The sequence below is a fragment of the Dasypus novemcinctus genome, chromosome 17, assembly GCF_030445035.2.
Source record: "Dasypus novemcinctus isolate mDasNov1 chromosome 17, mDasNov1.1.hap2, whole genome shotgun sequence".
NCBI classification, from domain to species: domain Eukaryota; kingdom Metazoa; phylum Chordata; class Mammalia; order Cingulata; family Dasypodidae; genus Dasypus; species Dasypus novemcinctus.
In genome coordinates this window covers 24,353,374-24,380,236 of record NC_080689.1, presented here as the reverse complement: position 1 = coordinate 24,380,236, position 26,863 = coordinate 24,353,374, and the positions used below count along the sequence as shown (strand labels likewise).

At 35.0% G+C, this 26,863-nt stretch overlaps 1 protein-coding gene across 2 annotated transcripts in view; it reads left to right on the top strand.

The window, feature by feature from the left end:
- The window catches only part of STRN (striatin), a 144,833-nt gene extending 132,681 nt beyond the window's left edge, over nt 1-12,152 (top strand). For both annotated transcript variants that reach the window (XM_058278391.2, XM_071208769.1), the window contains 4 exons: nt 713-853; nt 8,213-8,320; nt 9,457-9,543; nt 9,621-12,152. In XM_058278391.2, the coding sequence (XP_058134374.1) occupies nt 713-853; nt 8,213-8,320; nt 9,457-9,543; nt 9,621-9,790 (506 nt within the window). In that variant the 3' untranslated portion in view covers nt 9,791-12,152. The remainder of the gene's footprint in view (nt 1-712; nt 854-8,212; nt 8,321-9,456; nt 9,544-9,620) is intronic.
- The last annotated feature ends 14,711 nt before the right edge of the window (nt 12,153-26,863 follow it).

Sequence of the window (26,863 nt, the reverse complement as noted above, 5' to 3'; positions counted from 1 at the left end):
CTAGAAAGAGAAGACTAGCATACAACAAACAGGCACAGCAAATGGAAACTATGAGGGAGTGGGGAGAAATAAATTTTTAAAAAATAAAAAATTTAAAAAGTAATGCAGGAATAAGAGAAAATAAATTTTTAGAAAAAGTAATGAAGGAGGTAGTCTCCTTTGAATGGTTAAGAGCTAATTTTTAATAGTGTCAGGCCCTATTTACGTCTTTTAAAATTTTTTTTGAATTTTCCCCTCCCCCCACCCTGCTATTTTTGCTGTGTCCATTCCCTGTGTGATCTTCTGTATCTATTTCTCCTTTTGTCTTCTCACTTTCTCCTGTAGGATTCACCAGGATTTGATCCTGAGGACCTCGATGTGGAGAGAGGTTCTCTGACACTTGTATCACTTCAGTTCCTGGTTTCTGTTGCACCTTGCTTTGACTCACCCCTTTATCTTTCTTTTGTTGCATCATCATCTTGATGTGCGACTCACTTGCATAGGCAGTGGCTTGCCATGCGGGCATGCTTCTTTTTTTTACCAGGAGGCCCCAGGGGTCAAACCCGAGTCCTCCCATGTGGTAGGTGGAAGGCCAGTCACTTGAGCCACATCCGCTTCCCCTTATTTACATCTTAATAAAATTATGCCACTGTTTGTTTTGCTATATATTTTAAGCATGGTATCAGGTATACTCTCTAATTGTCATTCTCTTTGAATATATTCTGACTCTCAGAGTTGGGAATCCCTGCCTCTGTGGATCTAGTGAGCAGTGACCCGTGCCATATGGTAGCATCATTCAGCAAAGGATATACTAGCATCTTTAATATGGAAACACAACAACGCATTCTCACTTTAGAATCCAACCTAGATACAAGTATGTATACTCATTTTTAAAAGTCTATGTTTGAATATGTATTTTTTAATTTAATAAAAATTATAATCACTATCAGAATTGAAATTATGGAAAAGGAAAAAAAAGGTGTTTTTTTTTTTTGCCAAGAAGTTTAGGGTTTAGTATATAAGTAAACTTAAAATCTTGTTAAATCTATGACCTAAGATTAAAGTGATAAAATGAAAAAAACAATATGAAATTTAAAAGGATGTGAGCATTTGGGGAATTGCCTTCAGAGATTGTGGCTGACTCTTTTTAATATCCTGAGAGGTAAATGTTGATTTTTAAAGACAAATTGTTATGATAGCATCTGTGGAGAAGATAGATAAATTAAACTAGGAAATTTTGTTTTTCCTCAAGAGATAATGACTTTTTTGCCAGATCCTAGAAGCATTTGCAGAAGAGGAATGCCAAGAATGTTTTGAAAAAGTCAGCATCATTAGAATAAGTAATTATTTTGACTTATAATAATGTATTCTGGCATTTCCTAAATTAATTTCATTACTTTAGAGTTATATAAAATAAATGTAAATTAATTTTTATTGTGTTCGACTGTGGTCTACCCCATAACTGTTTATATTGGATTTTATTGTTTTACTCTGGCGTATTTTAGCGTATTTTCTTTTTTTCTTCAAATTTAGACCAAGCATGCCTCAAGGTGAAAGTGAATTATTGAGTTGAAGGAGGTCTTTATATATTCTCGATATTAAACCCTTATCTGATATGTGGTTTCCAAATATTTTCTTCTGTAGGTTGTCTTTTCACTTTCTTGATAAAGTTCTTTGATGCCCAAATGTTTTTAATTTTGATAATATGCCATTTACCTAGCTTTTTTCTTTTGTTGCTTGTGATTTTTCTTTAAAATCTAAGAAACCACTGCCTAACAGGAAGTTCTGAAGATGTTTCCCTTTTGTTTTCTTCTAGGAGTTTTATGGTTTTTGGTTCTTATATTTAGGTTTTTGATCCATTTTGAGTTGATTTTTGTATATGGTGTGAGTAGGGGGTCCATATTCTTTTCCATATGGATATCAATTTACACAGCACCTTTTGTTGAATAGACGGTTCTTTCCCAAGTGCATGGTATTCATCCCCTTGTCAAAAATCAGTTGGCTATAAATGTGAGGGTTAATTTCCCTTCATGTATATATCTTTCCTTACGCCAGTACCATGCTTATTTGATTACTATAGCTTTGTAATAAGTTTTAAAATCTGGAAGTGTGAGTCCTCCACCTTTGTTTTTTATCAAGATGATTTTAGGGAAATGGACTTGGCCCAGTGGTTAGGGCGTCCGTCTACCACATGGGAGGTCCGCGGTTCAAACCCTGGGCCTCCTTGACCCGTGTGGAGCTGGCCCATGCGCAGTGCTGATGTGCGCAAGGAGTGCCCTGCCACGCAGGGGTGTCCCCGGCGTAGGGGAGCCCCACGCGCAAGGAGTGCGCCCGTAAGGAGAGCCACCCAGCGCGAAAGAAAGTGCAGCCTGCCCAGGAATGGCGCCAACCACACTTCCCGTGCCACTGACGACAACAGAAGCGGACAAAGAAACAAGATGCAGCAAATAAACACAGAGAACAGACAACGGGGCGGGGGGTGGGGGGGGGATTAAATAAATAAATAAATCTTTAAAAAAAAAAAAGATGATTTTAGCTATTTAGGACCCTTTACGCTTACAAATGAATTTGATGATTGATTTCCATTTTTGTTGGAATTGTGTTGAATTTGTAAATTGCTTTGGGTAGAATTGACATCTTAACGGTAATCTTCCAACCCATGAAGATGGAATGTCCTATTTAATTTCTTTTGATAGTGTTTTATAATTTTCTGTGTACAAGTACTTTGTATCTTTGGTTAAATTTCTTCCCAGATAAAATTATTTTTGTTGCTGCTGTAAATGAAATTTTTCTTGATTTCCTCTTCAGATTGTTCATTACCATTGAATAGAAATCCCTCTGCTTTTTGCATATTGATCTTGTATCCTGCCACTCTGCTGAATTTATTAGCTCTAGTAGCTTTGTTGTGGACTTTTCCAAATTTTCTATGTATAGGATCATGTCGTCTGCAAATAGGGAAAGTTTTATTCTTCATTTTCAATTTGGATAAATTTTATTTTTCTGCTTAATTGCTCTGCCTAGAACTTCCAGTACAGTGTTGAACAACAATGGTGATAGTGGACATCCTTGTCTTGATCTTAAAAAGAAAGTCTTCCTTCTTTCATTATTGAATATAATGTTAGGCGTGAGTTTTTCATAATTCCCCTTTAATCATGTTGTGGAAGTTTTCTTCTATTCCTAGTTTTCTAAGTGTTTTTATCAAGAAGGGATGTTGGATTTTGTCCAATGCCTTCTTGCTATTTGTTATTTGTAAGTCTTACAACTTTTTGGTCTCTCAGTTCTTCCTTTACTGATTACTCTCATACTTGTTTGATTTTTTTGTATTGTAATATTTTGGGCTCTTTCTGTGTATGTTTTTTAGGTATGTTGTGTGTGTGGGTGGTTACCATGAGGTTTAGTTTCAGTAGCATATTCTCTGTTTCTGGTTTTGTTTCTGTTTTTGTTTTTTTTTTAAGCATTGCCGCTAAGTATGGATTTTAGTTTACATTATATTTTACACTCTTTCGCCCACAATTTTGTAAGTTATGGCAAGATATATAATGGCCGGTATCTGTCATTGCAATTTCATTCAGGACAATTCCAATGTCCCAAAAATGGCCCCATATTACACCTATTTTTCCCTTTCCTCCCCTCAGAACCTCAATGATAAATGTTCTTTCATTGCTAGAATAACAATAAGTTTATAATAGAATAGTAGAATAACAGTAAGTCTACTCTAGCCCATCATTCATTCCGCAGTCTTGAGGATTCTGGGATAGTGATGTTCACTCTGCCTCTAATTGAGAGTGGACTTACATCCCATGGGGCAGATGGATGGGACTATCTTGCTTGAGGTTGCAGACTCTCTGTCTGTTCCTTGGGATGGCTATTGCCCATCCTTATCTCCTTGATAGTTGTCCTGGGTGAATCCAATGAACTGGAGAGTAGGTATTGCAACTCTTTTGAGATTTAGGGCCCAAATGGCACATGGACAGCCCAAAGATTTAAGTCTCTTGGACATATACCAATCAACTCTAGTACTAACTATCGGTTCAAATAGAAGGGGAAAAAGAGCCATGTGTAGAGAAGTCACCACTGAGTCCAACTCTGTCACACTGGGGAGCATAATTTCCAAAGTAGGGTCCACTGGAAGGTTGCCAAATTCCTGTATACTCTTGTTTCTCTACCCCTTCCACCACCACCCCCCCACTTCTTTGCTGTATTTGTTACAAATTTTATCTATATACTGTATGTCAAAACCATAAATTTATCATTACTTTTTCTGCATTTGCATTTTAGAACCTGTCAGAAGTAAAATGTGGAGTTACATACCAAAAATAAAGTACAACAGTACTGGCACTTATAATTACCCAGGGGATTACCTTATCAGTGATCTTTATTTCTTTATGCTACTTCAGTCTACTTACAGTGAATTTACCTTTCAATCTGAAGAATTCCCTTTAGCATTTATTATAGGGCAGGTCTGGGAATGATCTAGTCTCCCCCTCATTTTTGAAGAACTGTCTTGTTGGATATAATATCCTTGATTTGCAATTACTTTCAGCACTTTAAATATTTCATACCATTGCCTATTTGTCCCCATTATTTCTGATATGAAATCGACATTTAATATTATTGGGGCTCTCTCTTACACAACATGTCCCTTTTCTGTTTCATCTTTCAGAATTCTCTTTGTCTTTGACATTTGACAGTTTGATGATAATGAGTCTGGTTGTAGTTATCTTCAAGTTTATTCTGTTTTGGTTTACTGGGTTCTTTGAATGTATATATTCTTATCTTTTCTTAAGTTAGGGGAGTTTTCTGCCATTATTTTTTTCACTATTCCTTCTGCCTCTTTCTTCTTCTGGGACTTCTATGATACATATGTTAGCATGCTTCATGGTGTCCCATAGGTCACTTAGACTCTATTAGCTTTTTAAAAAATCTTTTTTTTGCTTCTCAGTCTGATTTCAGTTTCTTTTTTTTTCTTTTTTGTCTTTTCTTTGATTTCACTGATTTTTTTCTTCTGTTGGCTCCAATCTGCAGTTGAAACCCTCTAGGGAATTTTTCATTTCAGTTATTGTAGGCTTTTCTCCAATATTTCCATTTGGTTCCTGTTTGTTTTTTTTTTTTAATTGAGATTATCACTTTGTTCATTCATTGTTTTCCTGATTTGTTAGTTGGTTCTCGGTGTTTTCCTTTACCTCTTTAAGCATTTTGAAGATCATTTAGTCTTTGTCTAATATGTCCAAAGTCTGGTTTTCTTCATTAATGAATTCTGAGGTTTTATCTTGTTCTTTTGAAAGGCCATCTCCTGTTTGTCTTGTAATTTTTTGCTACATAGTGTACCTTTTCATATTTTAATGTGTTCACTCTAGGATTTAGTCCCTAGGCTGTTTCTTAAATGTGTATCCCGATAGTGATATGACAGAGATTTCCTTGAGTTCCACGAGCTAAAAAAAAAACAAAAGAAGCCAAAGCAAAATGCACCTTCACAGTCATTGCAGATTGACTTTGTTTTGGCCTATATTCTCCTTCAGAGTTTAGTCCTCCACCTCATAGATCAATCCAAGTTGAAAAGTGTAGTCGTCTCTACCTTTTTTTTGGCATACATGTTACTCTGGGCTTTTGCTCGTGGTTTTAAGAATTATTGTATTTACAGGGATCCAAGTGCCCTCTCTACTCCCTATAAATTCAACTTGCCCTGGTTCCTGGATACTCTATTCTGTGTCTTGAAGCCAGCAGATTTCTGCCCCAGTTTACTTTGATTTTATTGTTTCTTACCCTGCTTTAGCTGTCTTTAAGCTTCTGCATGCAAGGCATTTTGTGGGATGGCTAACCAAAGGCAAGTGTCCAGTTCAGTACTTTGGCATGCCACCAATGGATTGGTGTGGACATACACCCCATTATGCACATAGGGCCTATTCTACCCCCTTCCTGAACAGGGCCAGGGATCCTTAATGAGAGTGTAGGCCAGTTTTCACATTGCACACAAGCTTCTACCATTTTTAAGTTGTGTTTTCTGGATTCCTTGCCCAGTAACTGCAACTCATTAATTCTTTTATGGAGTTTTGAGGACAAAGGCTCTGTCATTTTTTGCTAGCTGTTTAAAGATTCTGTGGGGAAACAGAACTCAGGAGCATTTCGCTCACCATTTTGGCCGACCAGAAGTCCTATTTGTTTTTAATAAGGAATATACGAAGTACAACTCAAAATGAAAGCAGTGGCAATTTGATTTTGATAAACTAAAATGTAGTTGAAGCAAGTTATTAGGTACTTGTGAACTGTCTCTAAGTAAGCAAGCTAAATACGAATATTTGGAGGATTATTCTAGATTCATTGTTAGAATGATGGCCTTGAATTTATTTTTAGTGTTCTTGCAGTTTGCCTTTGTTTGATTTATCACCATATGAAGAAACTTCATTGAAAAATTACCAGATATTCTTTGATTTCTTTCATGATTTGGTTTATTTACTATCATGTTCATTTCCTAGATCTTAAAGTGATAGATGATATTATCAGAAACTTCGCAGACTATATGGGACTTTTTTTTTTTAATACTTATTTTATTGCTATTGTTCTTTTCTTATTAGATCTTGCAGAGGATTTTGATCAATGGTGTATTATCTCTGGGGGGAAAATCCTTAGTCTAAACATTGAAACCAAGCATCCTTCTCAGTCGAAAATTACTCCATATGGTCAAGTGACTTTTTGTCCTATACTTAAGTAATAGGCTATGTAACACCTGCAACTAGCATTGGAAAAAGACTGTCTTCAGTTTTTAAGATGTCATTTTCTAGGAACCACCATGAAAATAACATTAGACTAATACTATTATAGCTCAGACCTGTTGCTATTTTTCTTATAAATATTTTTTAGTATATGGCTAAAAATTCATAATACCTGTACTAGGATTTAGCTTTTTTTTAACTTTTTAGTTTGAAGTAATTTCAGAGTTATAGAAAAGTTGCAAAAATAGTACAAGAACTTCTGACTTCCCTTCAACCAGATATACCAGTTTTTAACATTTTACCACATTTATCACATATGCTTCATCACTCTTTATATGTTTTTAATTTTTTTATCTGAACTATTTGAGAGTAAGTTGCATCATACTCCTATTCCCCTAGATACTTTAGCATGTATTTCCTAAGAACAAGGACATTCTCTTACATAGCACAGTAAGTAATCAAAATCAGGAAATTTAACATTGGCACAATACTATTGTCTAACTTACTGTTCATGTTCAAATTTTGTCAGTTGTCTCAATAATGCCCTTTATAAGGACATCCCTTACCCCCTCCCTACCCCATACCATGATATAATGAATTTTTTAAAACTATAACATAAATTAGTATTAACTTTACGTAGCTTTTTCTTTGTCATTTAAAAACTATCAGAACAAAAATCACTATTTAACCTTAATTCTTCTAAATTATTGATTTCCTTTTGATAAAGAACTTTCAGGAGGAACTTGTGGTTGTTTAGTTACCAGCTTTGGCAATTGACTGGTGTGCATGTGCCATTTATTTGGGATAGAGTTAGAAGTTAGAAGACCAAATCTAGGTTCTGGCTTTGTCATCTGATGTGGAGGGAGTCACAATGTTTTCTGGACCTTAGTATTACGTGATATGAGTCTAATGATCTGTGTCCTGCCTGTCTTGTGCATATACTTGAAATCTCTTTGAAAATTATTAAATACTGTGCAAATATAGATACTGTAATGATGCTATTTTAAGATTCCAAATCTGGTGGATTCTCAAATGATGACCATTTCTATTATGATGATGAAGAGAAGGTAAGGATTAAGAAACTGTCTTTGCCATGTTTACCTGTAGATGATTACTATGATAAAGAGCTTCCTATATAGAAAGAGCTGAGGTTTAAATTTGGGGTTTATCTGCACTTAGTATTGGAACTTGATTAAAGTTACCAGAAATATCACAAAACTTATAAAATGAAAAATATCAGAGGTTCCAGCCTAAGCCATAGGTGGCACCCTTAGATAGCAGGTGTAGAAAAGGAAATTCTAATTCTTTAGCACCTCTAGATATGTCATTATAGTATAGCTCAGGTTATTCTCAATTCCTAACATTAAAATTATGGACACAATCACAGAATAACTGAACTAAAGACAAATTAAAGTAACATCATGTAATTTTTTAATCTCTTATATGAATATTCAGTTCTCCTTTGTATAAAGATATAATAGCTTTGTCTCATTTGTGTTGCTTTTTAATTTTTTTCTTTGTAGCAGCCAACTCTTCCTGCCAAATAAATAGAGTCATCAGTCATCCCACTCTTCCGATCAGCATCACTGCTCATGAAGACAGGCACATCAAATTCTACGATAACAATACAGGTAAGAATTCGTTATAAATTGATTATTATTAAAGTAAAAACAAAAAACAATACAAAAACCCCAGCATAGTAGACTAATTTTTTTTGTCTATTTATGGCTTCATAGGCACGAAAACACAAATACTCTTATCAGCTCAGTTTCTGTTCATACGACATCCATAGCTGCTAAGAACTAGTCTTTATTGTAGAATATAGAATCATCTTGGTTTATTTCCTAGTGAGTAAATGCTTTATTTAGGCCCTAGAGCCAAGGTTATTATTAGGGATACAATGAGTGAAATCATTCAAATACCAATAAAAATTATCTAGTGCTGTGAATATATTAGGGAAAAATAGACATGTTGTTGAAAGTAGAGGCATATGATTTTTATGTTTTGTTTAAAATTGTTCAATTATTGAAAAGTATTAGTGTTGCGATGGAAAACCCTTGGGTCATTTGGTTTATTTCCTTCATTTTTCCATGGGCTGATCTTTTCTATATTATAATCCTGACTATTTAGTACCGATTGATTTGAATTGGGCCATGGAGGCTTTCCCAAATTTTATTGGCTATGCTAGGAGGAAAGTGCCCTGTATTAGCAGCTATGTTTTCCCAAGTATCTACTATTGCCTTTATAAATAATGTTGGCTTTTACTGACTTGACGTAGCTATAATGATGATGAGTATTTTAATATTTAATCCCTTTCCATATATTGTTTCCACCAAAATTGGGCCACATTTTCACTTTGTTCCTATGTCTTTGTCACAATTTCTTTCTCTCTGTGTATTTGAAGTGTTCTACAACCTATATAATTTGCCTTTAGCTAAAACATGCAAAGTAGGTGATTAATAATATCCAAGTTCCAATTAATGAACATGGCTTAATGGGCTCTTTATGTATAGATTACTGATTTTATGTACAGATACTATAGTTTGAAAGACAAAAATATAATCTGACATTTGAGAGTCTGTTGTTTCTCTTCATTTCCATGAGTAGAGGCAGGAGGGAGGCACATGTTGTTTTAGCTCATGGAAAACGCTGTCGATGCAATAAGTACCCAGAGAGGGATGACTGGAGCAGCGACTGTTCATGTGGTAGCTGGCATATATTCAGAGAAAAGTCATTAGTAAAGAACAACATTTTTTTTTTCCCAAAGGCAAACTGATCCACTCGATGGTAGCACATCTAGAAGCTGTTACAAGTTTAGCTGTTGATCCTAATGGCCTGTACTTAATGTCTGGCAGTAAGTATATCAACTGTGGATTATTTGTTTTTCCTTATCATTTTCATGAATGTAATTTTTCCTTTCTTTTGGTATAGGTCATGACTGTTCAATACGTTTATGGAACCTAGAAAGTAAGACATGTATCCAAGAGTTCACAGCTCATCGGAAAAAGTTTGAAGAATCAATTCATGATGTAGCTTTCCACCCATCCAAATGCTATATAGCCAGTGCTGGAGCTGACGCACTGGCTAAAGTCTTTGTATGACACAATGCATCATCTTCACCTTCTAGCTCTTTATAAATAATCAACTGCACAAAAGAAGTCCAGGGCAAGAGTCATCTCATCCTGCCCTTTTGTTCTGCCGAAGGAGCACAGAGAACATTTGTTAAAGTGTAGTTTTGCAATTTGTATATTGTTTTCTAAAATTAAGGTTGTTCAGGTTGCTGCAAGCTCAGCTGAATCTGTGAGCCTGAAAAGTGTCTCAAAATTTCCCCAAACTAGATGCTTTTATTTCAGAGGTTTTTCTAATTCGCAAGGCAGGCCTGAGCGAACACAAGATTTAGTTTGTCCCTAAAGAGTAAATATTCTCTATAATGGATAATTAAAAAGCTTGATGGCTGGGAATGAGTTCAGGAAGAACAGAAACTTAGACCTAGTTCTCCCCTGAGAAATCTTGTTAAACACATTATGTAGTCAGAACAGTAATCTTTACCATATCTGCTATACTAACCCCTTTGTGCATAATGGCCAGGCAGTGTTACAATGAGTTTTTAATTTAACTGTCCTTTCAGCTGTTCATATAAAGCAACTGGTAAAGCATTATACTTAATACAGGTGGGAAAAAAAGAAATGCAATAATATGTTAAATACATTATTATTCAGAAATGCCAAGCAAATAGTTTGCAGGCAGATTTCTAAGTTGTATTACATTTTAAAAAATAGACTTGGTGCCATTCTAAAGTTTACCTGCCAGATACTCAACATTATAAAGAATAGTTGATACAGTCTGCATTTACTAAAGGATTTAATTTATTCAGGATTGAGATTCTGTTTATTTTTAAGGACAAGCAGGGCATATCTCTATAATCATATTAATTTTAAAATTCTCTTTTATTCTTGTGATAATTATAGTACCAGAGTGATTATTTCATATTGATGAAATCTTCCCTTTTGATGATTGAAATGACAAGTTATTTGCAGTACTCTTTTAGTAACATATACATCATCATGTTTCAGATGATCTTTGCTCTTTCTTCTTTGTTCCTCACATTCAGATTATCTGGAACCTACCAAAAATAGTTGATAATTATTATGTTTTTATAGTCCAAAAAGTAAGCTACTTTTGCAGAAACAAATGTTTGTACCCTAGAAGTCCTCTATTAATATCTCCAAGAAGAACTGCCTAGAAATCTGGATGGATGAGTTCTCTCTCTTTCCCTCTCCCATTATTTAACTGGAATACAAAATATATTTTGATGGGCAGTATTATTTCTGGGGAAAGAGTGTATCTTAAAGGACTAGACTTCCCTGAGCCCACCTTATCTGTGACCCACACCTGGTCAGCTCTTGGGCTTCCTGTGATACATACCTGATTTCTACAACTTTCTCCCTCCTTTCCTCATACCCATTCTTTTGTTTGCCCAAATGACAGAGGACAACCTAGAAAATAGAAATAAGTTATTAATGACCAACATTTTTGCCAAAGTTTACATATAAATTCTCTCACTTTTAAAAATCCATAACTTTCAATCCATTAAAATAATTCCTACATTCCTATCCTGACATATTCCATTGTCATAGTAATGATGCCTCTGATGATACATACACACACACACACATACACCTTGAAGAAATATTCTGATGGTAATGTGGATAAAAATTGAAAATATTTCTTTCATATTTCTGCTTGGCTGCATTTTATATTCTGCAGGAAACAAACTGGCAAATTTTCTTTAAAGCTAAAGACCTGTGCTAATTTACCTGATTTTTATACAGATATAGTATTTTGGCATAGCCACCTTTTCATTTCATATGTGCTTTGTGCTTTGTGTTAACTGTAAGCTCAAGAGACCCCTTTGTATTATCACATTAATTGACCTAGACATAAGCTAACAGGTGAATGCTTACATTCCCATGCAGCTATAGAATTCCACATTGTGTTCAGTAAATTCCTCTCTTACTCCTCACACAGTGAAGAAAGGGCATTGCTAGCCTAACATTTGCAGGATACTGGAAAATTCCAATTTTGTGTATTTATTATAGATGACCACAAAACTATTGTACTAGTTCTTGTTTTAATTACCTCCCAAGGTTTTCAGTGTCTGCTTACCTTACGTCACTGAAATTCTCAAAACCAAGACACTCTTCTTCCCTTGTTCATTTTATACCTCATAGCTGAAATCTTTCTGTTAGTAGAAAAAACTATGAGATATGTAAACTGTAGTGCAAATGATGGAACTGTTGAAAGTTCCTTAGAAAGCCATTGCTGTGCCATTGGAGATTGTACATGGAGAGATTCTTCTTCACTAGCATCATATGGTCTCAGCCTAGAAATGAGCCAAAGCTGTCTTCCAACCATATACAGGCATATATATGTCTTTTAACTTTTTCCCCAACCTACTGAAAATTCAACAAAAATTCACAAAATGAACAAACCCAAATTTCTAATAGGCATCAGAATACTTCCATAGTGTTTGGTTTATAAATATTTTGAATGAAATGTATTGGATGAACTAATATGAGAATGGAAATCAACAGGAGGTTTGGGTCCCTGCCTTGTTTTCCTATGATGTGGATACATCTCTGGGAGCTTGCAGCACCCTTCTCAAAACTCAGCTGTCATATGGAGCTCATTCACAACTCAAACCATACACAGATGTTTAACATAAGGGATATAATGACCTTCAGTATTTTTCTATTGAACAGGGTTAGCAATTTTTTTCATTAAACAGATAATTAGTTATGCAAAGTATTTAGCTTTTTATAACCATTTTAGTTATGACTAAAAGAAGTGGAGATTGAGCTGTATCACTGATAATGAACCTTGTGAGAAATTTTCATTTATCTAACTTTCATTCCTTCAGGATTCTTGCTGTAGATTTCTTTTGGAGATACTGAAGATTTATTTGAAAATGTCTAAGATGTATGTATATTTTATAAATATATATTATATATATTCTAGAAATATATATAATATATATATAGGATATATATATTATATATAAGACCATAGGTGCATTTTACTGTTTTGTATTTTCACTTTTTGAGGTAGTATATACAGCAGATAATGATGAATATGATGAGTGTTGTGCTCTTTGCTTTTGCATTATAATATATAGTTCCAAATGTTTAAATTACTGTATATACTCTATTCGTTATAGGCTAGCATGCTTGTTTTAAATACTGTCATTCTAGTTTATTAAAATCTGAATGTAAGAAAACCTGGCTATTCAAATGTGAATTGAAAAATACTCTATTCTCAGTACTGAACTATACATTGAACGTTAAGGCTTTTTAACAACAACAACAAAAATAAATATCATCTAGAAGGCAATAGCTAGAGAATGAGAGGTGCCTTTTAAAAAAATTACAAATGCAGCCTTATAGTGAGGATGAGGATTGAGTTTGTGTGGAGGGCAGGGGGTGAGAGAGAGATTGTGAGCATGTGTGTTTGTGTGCTTGTCAATCTGTGAAGGTCCTGGTTTGTGGCCATCAATGTCTTTTTAATGTATCTGCTCAACTTCTAGGTCTTCAGGGGACATTTCATGCTCTTTGTGCTCTTCTGAGTACCACATATACTTTATAAGAATTTTTAATGTGAATTCCTAGAAATTTCAGTAGAGAAAAAAACCCTATTCTTTTATTATAGTCAAATTCAGGTAAAGAGAAATTGAGTCAACAAAATTATGGGATTTCATTAACTTTGGCTAAGTAAATGTAATTTTTTAAAAGAATCACTTTTTTAGTACTTCATTTATTTCCCCCTTACACAAAAGCTTGTCATGAAATTCTTATGTGATGAAGATTCAGATAGTGAAAATAAAGTAAAAATTATTTTTAGATTTAATACCTGAACTAGTTAGAATTCCATTTAAGAATATTCTTGAAGTACTTATATGGCATCTTTCATATCTACCTCTTTGTCATTGCTGCCATTTTAACTAAAGCAAATCTTTATGACATCTAAAATAATGGTTGGATGCAATTTTAAAAATCTGTGTTGGTGCTTTTTTCAGGCTTTGTCATTAAAGTTATATTGGACTGATGTCACAAATCAGACTGAAAGACAGAATTAATTTTGGTTTTCTTTGGAAAGACTTGCTTAAAATTAACCATTAATATTGCTACTAAGTGGAGATAGTTAATCTTTAATTGGTGTGTGTCTGTGTGATATTTTCAACCAAGAGCCAAACTGTTATTGAATTTACATAGAAAAAAGCTCTAAGTTTAATTTTATTCAGCTTACTTTAATTCTTTGAAAGTTATTTCATAGCTATTAAGTTTATAATCATTAATTTTATTTACATAGAAGTTGCCTCCATTACTATGTTACTTGATTAGTAATTTATTACAGTACTTTAAGTGTTTGACACTGGGATTAAAGCTGTACAAAAGTAGTAGCTGACAGAAATTATATGCACATTTTTGTGAAATGTATCAATTCCTGAAGTTCATTGTAGGGGAAGGTTCAGAAAATTTAAATATCTGTGTTTAAAAACAAAAGGCAGGTCATTGGTAAAATAATTTGAATTGTTTTTATTTTTGCCACTAAAAACCTTTTAATTGGCCCTATCCATCATCCAACTGAATTTCCATGTCAGTGTAAGGGACATCAGACTGACAAATTATTTAACAGATCCTTTGCATCAGTTTCTCCTCTCTCTCTCTTTTTTTAAGTAAGAAAATTTTGAATATTAGGCCAAACAGATATCCCTAGATCGCACCCATTTATTCTGGCAGTATTCATGAAGTGGTGCTTAGGGGTCAGAATTCTCTGGTACTTTGCTAATGAAGCTTGTTTGATTTAACTGGGACCATATGCTTGTCATCCCTCTGATGCAAATTAGAAAGTTCTTTTTAAGTTAGATTAAATCTAATGTTTGCCTGGGTTTTTTAACAGGCTGTGAACCAGTGAGTGCCTTGTTAATGTAGAACTATTTTTCCCTGGTTGTGTGTTAGCTCCTCTTTGTAAATGTCTCAGAGAATGGTATTTTAATTGACTTGTAGAGAGCTGCTAAATTTGGTATTATCAGCTGTAAGGAAGTCTTGGGTCTACCACATACCTCTCTCCTATTTTCTTCTCATTATTTGGCTGAGGTTTGCCTCCTGTTAGAAAACAAATACAACCTCCCTTCTCCACACTTTTTTTTTCCAGTTTAGGTTAAGAGGTGTCCTCTACCCTCATCCCATCTATATGACCTAATACCTGCTTTTAGGAGGAACCACTTCTTTGTAACACTGTTTACTTTATGTCTTGTTAACTTCAGTTCACTAGAACTGACCTCAGGGCATCATCAGTTCAGATTCCTAAATAGGAATCTTACCTTCTCTCTTTCCCCAAATCAGTGAGCCCTGGGCCAGATTGTTTGATCTTCAGGTATTTTAAATTTTGGCTTTAATATTAATGTAAATCCAATTGCTAATTTTTGTGGTGCAAGAGGTTTCTTTTGTAAATTCAGGGTGTGGATAAGCTAATTAAGATATCCATTTTGGTGGCTCTAAGTGTATTGTTTGTTTTTAAATAAAGTGTACAAATATAGATAATGTTCTATAGGTGTCTCGTGAATTGGAATATTTATCAGATTTGGAATCTAGCTATGGATTTGCAGTGATTCAGTTAAAATATTTTAATATTACTTGATTTGGGGGCTATGGGAGCTATGGAATAAGAGGGGCAGAGGAATAAAAGGATATTAGACTAAGTAGGTCTGAACCCAAAATAGTGACCATTCTTAATTTTTAAATATCAAGAATGTAGAGAAATTTATCATTATAGAGAGTTTGGACCTTAGGAAAGCCAATAAAATTAAAATACTCCATAAGATTGGATCAGTGATACTTTTAGGGACACGTGTATATAACAAATAGGTTTCATATTTTTCAAGTGTTCAGTTAAAAATTTTTAAAAATTATATGTATACCTACACACTTATACATACATAAATTTAATGTTTTTAATTCTTCTGCTAATTAACAGGTAAGTATGTGCCTTTCACACTCCCTTCCCCTTCAAATCAACATTCTTTTTCAAGAGTTTCCCCTGCCCAGAACTCAAAATTTCTTTGTTTCAATGTAATCCAGAAGGTACCTCTTCTGGTGTCCTCGAAACTATCCCCTGATCTTTGATGTTCTGTATGCTGCAATAATAATGAATGACCATCCTTCAGTATGGTTTTCAGTACTACCAGGAAACATCCCTTTTATCCCTTTTAATGAGAACTGAGACATGACTTACTGGAGTAATTTTAGAATAATCTAGCTCAGAAGATAAAGAGGACTCCAAAAGTTACTCAAGGAATGATGAGCCCTCTAGAATCATCCCAAGTTCAGAGTCTTACTCTGAAGTATTCTGGTCTGCTTGGGGTTTCTTAGATTGTGGAGGTTTTTTTTTTTTTTTTTAAGAGGTACCGGGTGCCACGGATTGAGTCAGGGACCTCATAAGTGGGAAGCCAGCACTCAACCACTGAACCACATCAGCTTACCTGAGTTGGGTGTTTTGTATTTTTTTGGTGGTGGTTCTTGTTTTTTCAGGTGGCACCAGGAACTGAACCTGGGACCTCTTGTGGGGAGGTGGGTGCTCAACAGCTTGAGCCACATCCACTTCCTATCATCAAGGTTTAGGGGGGTCCCAAAGTTGTCCTGGCACTTAGGGTATTCCCCCAAAATACCTGAGAGTCTGGCAAATCCCTTTTACACAAGTACTTCTTTCTCAATTACACCTGTGCTTTGCAATGACTAAGACACTCCTGTTTATAGAGAAGCACTGATATGGTCCACAACTCTAAAAATTGGGATCCTTATTTTCTGAAACTAGTATTTTAATTTTTTGTGTGTACTTCTCAAAACCAAACATTTCAAGATCTGCCAAACAGAAAATGATTCACTTTAAGAATCACTTAAATCCTACCAAACTTTAAGCTCTTCTGTGTTCCTTGTTGGTTTTAGTCTAAAGGTAATGTGGTTTCAGTTAGACTTGAGGAAGGATCTGATATTTGGGTAAACAAAATATGCAATATCCTGCTGAGAAAAAGAGCCTATTTCATAGAAAAGTCTCTTGTACTTGGTGATTTAGTTATTCAGCTTATATGAAGATGGGTTCAGCTGCTAACTCCATATCAGCTCTTCCTGTGTGTCTCTTTAGAGCTATAATTAACCCAGTGATGTAAAAGAAAGCCACAATAAAACATCCATTAAATATCACTTGTAGTACTAGAGTTAGTGTTGTTAATTCGTGTGCCATGGCTTTTCATGCCCTCATTAGGTCCAGAGTGTATACCAGATTTCTAATCTATAACCCCAAACCAAAGATAATTATTTTTTGATTACCTCAGATTATGGCATCATCATATTAATCACCACAAATGAGAATTCCCAAACTGAAAATGTTTAATTTTTTTTAAAAAATTGATTGGAAATGCAATTTTATCTTCGGCATGAGTTGTGAAAATTAGAAGCTTGTGGTTTATATAAAATGTGCCGAAATATTATTTAACATATACCAGTACTATTATTTGCTTATGGAAGTGGGATCGAGGCAGTAATTTTTCATAAGTAAACAAGTTTAACTTAAAGCAAAAATAATCTCACCAAAACCAGTTTCCACTGGGTACTAGATGACTTGGGTGAGGGTGCCGTGGAGGACCTTCCGTACCAAGAAGGAAAAGCACTGTCCCTGTGGCTTGGGCCCATCACTTGTTGTCTTTCATCTGTCCTGGAATGAGATGGAAAGATGACCTCTGAGGTCCTTTTGCCCTCTAAAAGTAAAAGGTTCCAATTCTGGCTACTTTGTCATTGGTCCATGTAATCTAAATTAAAATGTAAAATGGTAAAATGTAAGTGGCCAATTGATAATCTCATAAAAAATAGGAGACTTAGTCTTACACAAATCAATTTTGAATGTTTTTGACCATGGTTTTAAAAGCATTATTTAAATGTATTTAGATCTTTTTCTACAGACTTTTATGCCCACATATTTGAGAATATCCTATTGATAGAATAATTTCATTGACTAGAAATGCGTATTTTATTAAAAAACACAATGGTCTCATTTATAGTTGTTTGTCAGTAGCATCTATGTAGGAATGCTTTCATATGTAGTAAATGTCTCAGTATTTTGCTGACTGGGTGGTGTTTTGGTGCATAGCTTGCAGTTAAACATGGAACTGTGTACATTAGATACATGGTAAAATGAATGGAACTTTAAGCTACAATGTGTATACCACGTAAATGCAGTTAATAACAGTGCCCCCTCAAAGCTAATAACTGTTACCACTAAGATTAAATTCTGCCAGTAACCACTCACAGATTTTGAAAGTATGCAAGTGCAGCTAAAATAGCATTGAATAGTCTAAATTGATTTAAGTCAAAATTTGGTTTTTCAACAAAACAGTACCTGTTTAGTTTCCTTGTATATTCAGAAGGAATCAGCCTTTTTCCCAAACCTAAAACCTTTTTAGATTTTTATTCCTTTTGGAGAAGTTATATTATTTTTGAACTTGAAGCTTGTAGACCCAGGCAGTTTTATATCCTCAGTAGTATATGGCTTATAGCTTGCCTCTTCAGATAAATACATAAAAGTTTTATCTTGTGTGATTTTTAGAAACTATTCTGGAGCACAAAGATTGGCAAGGAATAATAATAAGATTACGTATTACCTAATCTTATTAGGTGGGTTTCTTTTTTTCTTTTTAGGCATGAGGAGCAGGTAGTGAGTGATGAATTATTTTGCATCTTGATTCTACTCCATATTCAACCTAGATTTTTGCATATTAAGTACTGTTCATTTGTCACCTAACAAAATAAAAGTTAATGATTATTTGTTTGCTTCTTTCTCTGTAAACTCCTTGAGGCTGGGACCATGCTTATTTTTCTTATATTCCCTCTACCATCTCTCCTTGTGCCTTACCATTTAAGAAAGTTCTCAAAATTCATTTTTTGATTCATCAGTGAGAGCATTTTCAAAACTCTAAATCTATCCCAGTCATCAAAGACAAAGAAATAAAATAATCCCTGCCAGTCTTAGGCAATGCTCAAATTCATTTTGATCTGTGGAACTGGTCCTAAAATTGAGGTAGGGACTCTGATTAGGGAAAAATGTGACCCTCCCCTTGCAGAGGGAGATGAGGCCCAAGGCATTGTCTAGCGCCCTCTTTCACTGCATATTCACAATCCTGCCTGCACTGGAACTGAGCATAGCAGAGGCTGTGTGTGGAGGTGTCTCTAAACCCTGTTACGGTGTCCTTTGTTTCTCTGCACCCTTGCCCCCCACCTCCAACACAACCTCCTGAGTCTGAGCTATCCTCCAGCCTTGAACAAAAGCCTACTTTGACTCTCATGGGCCCAGACGGAGTCTGCCTGCATGCTTTCCTTGGGACCCTCAGATGGTCCTGCTGTTTATGACTGGCTTTTTTCCTCTAAGGAGGAAGAGAACCTCTGACTGGAAGCTTCTCAGGAAAAAGCAACCCTCTGGAGAACTTGCTTTGTTGTTGAAGAATCTGGGGCAAAAGCAGGATGTTAAAAGGGTTGTTCTTTGTCTTAAGATTTTAAGGTAATTACCTAATTGTTTATTAACCTTGCTAGGAATATCTTTTATCTTGGTTTGATGCCACCACTGTAGGAGGGCCCAGGTGGCTCTCTGGCTTTGGAAGAACGCCTTAATACTTCAGGAGTAAAACAGTCAACCAGTTAGAGTCAGACTGCTTATATTTAACAATCAAATGACTTTCAATCATGAACAGAATCATCAACAGAGTAGTTAATTGAGTATGAAGCATTCAGCTGAATAATTTCGAAATAATATTAAACCTATATATAATGTAAGAACTATTATCCCTTTTTATTATTTACAATATGAATTCTTTAATATCAGTACAGCACAGAGAAAAGGGCAGGAATTTGACCTGGACAGAGGACACTTAAATTATCTGTGAGACTTTGGACAAGCTAACTGCTGAGCCTCTTTCTCATCAATAAAATAGGGATAATATTAATATTATAGATCTGCCTAATTAGGTTAATTTGAGATAATGGATATAAAGCACCTGGTAAAATGTCGGACCATAATAAGCATCCAACAAGTAACTATTATTTACTTCCTGACTAAAGACTTCTTGTCATGTAATTCTGTCACACTCCTGATAGCTTCTGGAATATCAAGTTTTTAGGAGAAACAGGTTAAGTGAAAATCAGGATTAGCCCTAAAGAAGAAAACAAAAACATAATACTTTCCTCAAGCAAGTGCTTCCTTTTTGCCAGACATTTCTAGGTACTGGCGTACAGTAATAAACAGACAAAAGCCCTTAACCTGAGATGCAACTTATATTCCAGTGGGGAGAAATTAACAGTAAACAAGGTGTGTAAAATATGTAAAATGTTAGTGATAAGTGCTGAGGAAAATAAAGCAGGAAAGAGGATGAGAGTATATCTTGCTGTTTCTCAAAAGAGTGATACAAATTAAAGAGTAATGAAAATTGAAAGAAATAATAAAGGAGGATGTTGGAAAAAGTAATCTCCCACCATCCTTGTAATGGCCTGATATGTCTCTCTCTGTATACATGATTATTACCTATGAGGTTTTATTTGTCTTACTCTATACATTATTTGCCAACTTGCTTTCCTTATTGTGTATCAGGAGCACTTTTATAAGTCTTTACATATGTATAGATCTCTTTAAATTTTTTAAATAAATGAGAAGATTTGGAGGTAGTGGTCATATTGCTTAAAATATATCCTCTGCTTTTATCATTCAACAATTTATCATGGAAATCCCTCCACATCTATGTGATAACTCTGATCTCATTCCTTTTCATGGCTGGGTAATACTCAATGGTAATGACATACCACAATTTACTAAACCTCTTCCATATCAATGGGCATTTACTTTGTTACCAGATTTTTATATTACAGTAAATATGCCTATGCATATATTCATTACCATGATGTTTTTTTTGTCTGTGAAATAGATTCCCTATAGTAGGATTTCTGGGTTGAGGTATGTGAATTTTTAATAGATATTGACAAATTGTTTCCCCAAAAAGTCTGAAACAATTTATATTTCCACTGATATGTAAGTGTATAAAAATACTCTTTTCCCTTTATACCTACAAGCAATAGCTGTTGTAGCGTATAAAAATACTCTTTTCCCTTTATACCCACAAGCAATAGCTGTTGTAGCATTAAAATAAATGTCTAATGGGTGTAAAGTGATTTCTCATTGTTATTTTAGTTTGTATTTCCCTAACTTCTATGAATCTGAACATCTTTTCATGTGTTTGGTCATTTGAATTTCACTCATAAGTGAATTACTTATTGTATTAATTTTCTATAGCTGCATGACAAATTACCTCAAATTTAGCACATTAAAACAACGCCCATTCATTATCGTATAGCTCTGTAGGTCAGAAGTCCAAGCAGACTCAAGTAGCTTCCCTGCGTAGGGTCTGACAAGGCCAAAATAAAGGTATTGGCCAAGCTGAGCTTTACCTGAAGGCTCTGGGAAAGAATTCCAAGCTCATTTAAGTTGTTGGCAGAATTCAGTTCCTTACAGTTACAGGACTGAAGTCCCAGCTATCTTGCTGTCTGTCAGCAAGAGGTTGCACTCAGTTCCTAGAGGCCGCTCTCCAGTTGTTGCACATGGTCTGTCTTCAAAACTAGCAAGGGTATATCAAATCCTTCCCATGCTTCAAATCTCTCTGCTTTCTCTTCTGCTACCAGCTAGAGAAAGCTCTCCATTTTTAAAGGGCTCATGATACTAGAATAAGCCCAGATAATCTCTGTATATTAATGTCAGTTGATTAGTAACCTTAATTACGTCTGCAGAATCCCTTTGCCCTTGTAATGTAGCATTATCACGGGGCAAGTTCACAGGGGCCATCTTAGAATTCTGTCTACCAAAGCTATTCTTATTTTTATTTCCACATTTATTTTAATTCATGTTTCATATCTTTGTCCATGTTTCTATTACGCTTTTTTTTTAATCTCTCAGAGCTGTTTGTATAGTATATGTATTAAGCCTTTCTTTTATTGGTTACAAATGTTTTCTCCCACTCCTATAAGTTGTCTTTGTCACATTTGTAAGTTCTTTTACCATATAAAACAGCTATTTGGATTTCTCACAAGTTTTGCATATTTGTATCTTTATTCACATTCTAAATTTTTATTCTTTTGTGTTTCATTTTTCATTTTTATTAATATTTTGCCCTATTTTCACTGTTTTATTACTAGTTTGTAAGTGCTCTTTGTACATTATACATAAACCCTTTCTCTTACTGTTTAAAAATATATTTCTCCAAATCTATAATTTGTTCATCATGTTTATTATAATTTCCCATTCAAAACTTTGTATTAGTATATATTAAAGTATGTCTATATTATTTTACAGAATATATACATTTTGACTAATACTGTCAAAGTGTTCTGTCTTGATCAAGAAGGTCTGCACCCCTATGTGGCATGTAGTCTCAGAATGGCATACATTTTTTTGGATTTTTGTTCTTGTTGACTTTGTACATTCAAGTCTTCATTCCATTTTAAATTTTCTTCTTTTTAGAATGCTAGATAAGGATCCAACTTTATTTTCTTCTAAATGACTTGCGAGTTGTTCCAGCACCATTTATTAAATAAACTCTTTAACAGATGAATTGAAATACAAACTATCATACTAAATTTTCATATATAATGAGGTTTATTTCTTTGCATACTATTCTGTTTTACTTACAGTTCTATTTACATATGTCAATATGTGGATTCACTTATAGTGACTTTTTAAAATGTTTGTATACAGTGGTTCTATAATATTCTGCATTTTTTTCTGTTTCCTACCTTTCCTGTGGTTCACTTTAGTACCTTTCTTAGCTACTCTCAGGTGTTATCATTTTATCTGATTCCAGAAAGCACCCTGTAGGGGTTCTAATTGGAATTGCATTCCATATACATATTAATTTTGGGAAGTGTGACATATAACATTGTCCTCCCATCTAAGAATATGGTATCATTTTCTGTTTGCTTGGATCTTGTTTATATCTTTAATAAGATTTGAGAATTTTCTTCATTTAAGTCCTGTATCTTTTTTTATTAAATGTATCATTAGCCTTTTCTTTATTATTGTAAATGGGTTTTTTTTCCATTTTCATTTCTAAGGGCTTATTACAAATAAAGGTGAAATGTATTGTTTTTATATACTTAACCTTGTATGCAACCAAATTTGTTATGTATGTTTACTTTCCCATTAATTACAGCCATTTTTCATCAGAGTGTTTTAGGATTTTTAGAAATAATTCTGACATTCACAGAGTTAATTTTACCTTTTCTTTTCCAGTGTTTGACAGAGTAGAGTCTTTTCTGGAACTTTTATTGTTTAGAAACTCCAATAAAGTTTTTTTTTTTTTCCTTTTTTGTTTTTTGATTTTTAGTTTTTTAGGAGGTGCAGGGGATGGAACCTAGGTCTTTATACATGCAATGAGGCACTCAGCGACTGAGTTACACCCGCTCTGTTCCAATAGAGTATTTAATAATAATATTGGTAATTTAGTGAAGTATCACCAGGGCCAGTCCTTTTCTTACTAACTTTAATTGAAATGATTCTGGAGCCTAGATTAGAATATTTGTGTTGCTATTTGATCAATAATCTTTATTTTAATAGGTGCCAAGACATTTTATTAGAAATACCTACTGAATTTTATGAAAAGCCTTTTCAACATCTTTTGATATGGTCATGTGTTACTCTTCTTTAAGCTTTTGACAAGCTGAACTATGTGTATAGCATTCCGACATTAAACCACCCTTTGCCTTCCTGAAATAAAGCCTACTTGGTCATAATATGTTATTCTTTTCTTACAAATCTGTGTTTCAGTGCTTATTTATTTAAAACTTTACCATGCATATTTGTAAGATTAGTCTATAATTTTTGTTCATGGACTATCAGGTGTAAAAATTATGCAGATATGTCAAAGATATTGGAATAATGAGAATGCTCATTGAATGCTAGTGAGAATTAATTGATTCAAATACTTTGGAAAATGTTTGGCAGAATCTACTAGCCTGAAAATATTTATTTGATGGCATCTAGTAATTCCACTCCTAGGTATATATACCCAATAAAACTGCACACATATGTTCATTAGAAGATACGTTCTATTCCCCCAAGTGTGGGACATAACTCCTGGGGATGAGCCTCCCTGGCACTGATGGATTACTACCAAACACCAAAGAGCAATGCAACTGGAAAAAACCCTTGAATAAAAGGGGGAATAGGTAAAGACAAATGACTTTATATGGCTAAGAGACTTCAAAGTGAGTCAGGAGGTCATCCCAGAGGTAATGCTTACTCATGTCTCAGTAGGATCTCATAGACTGCCAAAGCAGATACTACCTCAAATAGTGGGACTTCCAGAGGACTCTGGAGACACCAAAGTCCATGGCAGATAGCTCTGGATTTTGGTGCCTCACCAGTGGGTGTTTGTGCTCTTGAGTGTGACAGAGTTGGACTCAGATGTGACTTCTTTCCACATGCCTCGTCTGTCCCTTCTGTTTAAACCTATTGTTGGTGCTGGAGTTGGTAGATGTATGTCCAAGAGATTTGAATCTTTGGGCTGTCCATGTGCCAGCTGGGTCCTGAGCCTCAGTGGAGTTGAAACAACTCCTCTCCAGCTTATTGGACTCACTCAGGACAACTAACAAGGAGGTGAGGATGGACAGCCACCATACCAAGGAACCAAGAGAGTCCCATTCATCAGTCATATGGGATCAAGGCCCCCTCTCAATTAGAGGTGGAGTGGGCATCACCATCCCAGAATCCTCAGGATTGGGGAATAAAATATGGACTAGAGTGGACTTACTGGTATTCTACTATAGATTTGTGACTCTAGCAATGGAAGAAATTATATCATTGATGTAGAGACAGTGGCCACTGGAGGTGCTGAAGACAAGAGGAGGGAAAAAGGGGTACAAGGGGGGCATTTTGGGACTTGGAATTGTCCTGAATGACGTTGTAATGACAGATACAGGCCATTATATATCTTTCCATAGCCTACAAAATGGAGTGGGAGACAGTGTAAATTACAATGTAAACTATAATCCATGCTTAGTGGCAGTGCTCCAAATGTATTCATCAATTGCAATGAATGTACCACACTAATGAAAAGCTGTTAATGTGGGTAACGGTGGGAGGTATGGGGAATGGGGCATATGGGAATTCCTTATTTTTTGTGTAATATTTTGTGTAATCTAAGTATCTTTTAAAAAATAAACATTTTAAAAAACATTTTTAAAAGATATGTTTTAGAGTGTTTATAATGACACTATTAGTAATAGCCTTAAACTGGAAAGTACCAAAAAGATCACCCCTTTTTGCAGCATTTATCTTCTCTACCTTGAAGTCTCTGTTACGAGTCATTTCTTGTTGGTTCTCAGTATTTTTCTCAGATACTGTGACAGTTTGAAATTGGTGAACCAAAAAAAAAAAAAAAAAGATTGTTTTTTAACCAATCCATTCCTGTGGGTGTGAGACCCTTTGATTGCATTAGATTTGGTTAAGGGACCTTGGTTAGATCACTTGATTAGCTCACTTTTGATTGGGATATGTCAGTGAGGTGTCACAAATTGGGTCTTCTCCCTCTTGCTGGGTCTTATATAAATGGAGAACACACAATGAAACAGAAAAAGAGACCTGTCTATTTAACCTGACATTTGAGAGAGAGGACTCCAGGTTTGCCTACAGCTGCAGAAAAAAAAAGCCTCAAAAGGATTAAGGAGATGAGGCCCAGGGAGAGATGCTTGATAGCTACTACTAAGCTCAAGGAGAAAGTAGAGAGTGTCCAGTAGACCTTCCAGAATACCAGGATCAACAGAAGCTGTCTGCTGAGAAAACACCTTTATTGGTGCCTTGGTTTGGTAATTTCATGGCCTAGGAACTATAAGTTTTTTCTCTAATAAAATTCCCATTATAAATGTCAACCCATTTCTGGTACTTTGTATTGACAGCCCTGTGGCAAACAAAGACAGATGGGGAAATATATTCTCTACTTTCTTTTTTTCATTCTAATAGTTATTAGTATTTTGGGGTTATAGCTCTTTTTATCCAGTGGTCTGATAACAGCTACCTTATTCTAGTTTCTAGTGTTATAGATGAGAAGTTTGATGCTAACCAGAATCTTTTTACTTTGCATGTCATGTGCTCTCCTTTCTTCCTTTCCTTTTCCTTTTCCTTTTCCTTTTCCCTTTCCCTTTCCCCCTTTCCCCCTTCCCCCTTTCCCCCTTTCCCCCTTTCCCCCTTTCCCCCTTTCCCCTTTTCTCCTTTCCCCCTTTTCCCCTTTTCCTTTCCTTTCCCCCTTTCCTCCCCTTCCCCTTCCCCTTCCCCTTCCCCTTCCCCTTCCCCTTCCCCTTCCCCGGCTAAGGAAATATTTTTGATCCATGGTTTGAGATATTTCTTCCACTTTCAGGTCACCAATTCAAATCTCACAAATGATCTTTCCTTTTGTTTTAGGTTGAGGAAATCTGTTTTGTGTGTGCTGTCTTAATTTACATGGTCTTAATTTTACATGGTCTTAATTTAACTTTTCAAATTGTCTTTCACATACTCAACTCTTATTTCATTAAAATACTTTTCTGATTATTCTGTTGTATTTTCCCTTTCTAGTTATTGGTCCCCTTTGTATGTGTTTTGTCTTTGTTTATTAGGGCTCAACTGCAACCTGTGGTATTCTAAAAGTGGTGGAAGGCACAATCTCTGCTCTGGGGATTGGTTGTATGGAAGCAGATGGGCTGTCAGTGTACTGTCAAGGCAGTGGAAGGAAGATGCTCTGTATCCAAGTCTCCTTGATACTCTTCCTGCCTTACATAGAGGATTCTGTTCATTTCTTTAGCTTCTTCTCAGCTACTTGGGGGCTAAGAGGATTAGATGTGCTCAAGGTGGCCAGTGTTCCATGCTACATGAATTATAGATTTTGAAGATACTCTGCATATACATAAAAAATTAAGGGTCAGTTCTCAAATGTGTTTTTCCAATCTTTTCGTACACAAGGCCTACTTTTTATAAGGTTCAAAAAGTTCTCTTCCTTGTTGCAGTCATAGTATCTGTTGAAAAAATGCCTGACAAAAACCAACTAGGAATTCTGTTAAGGC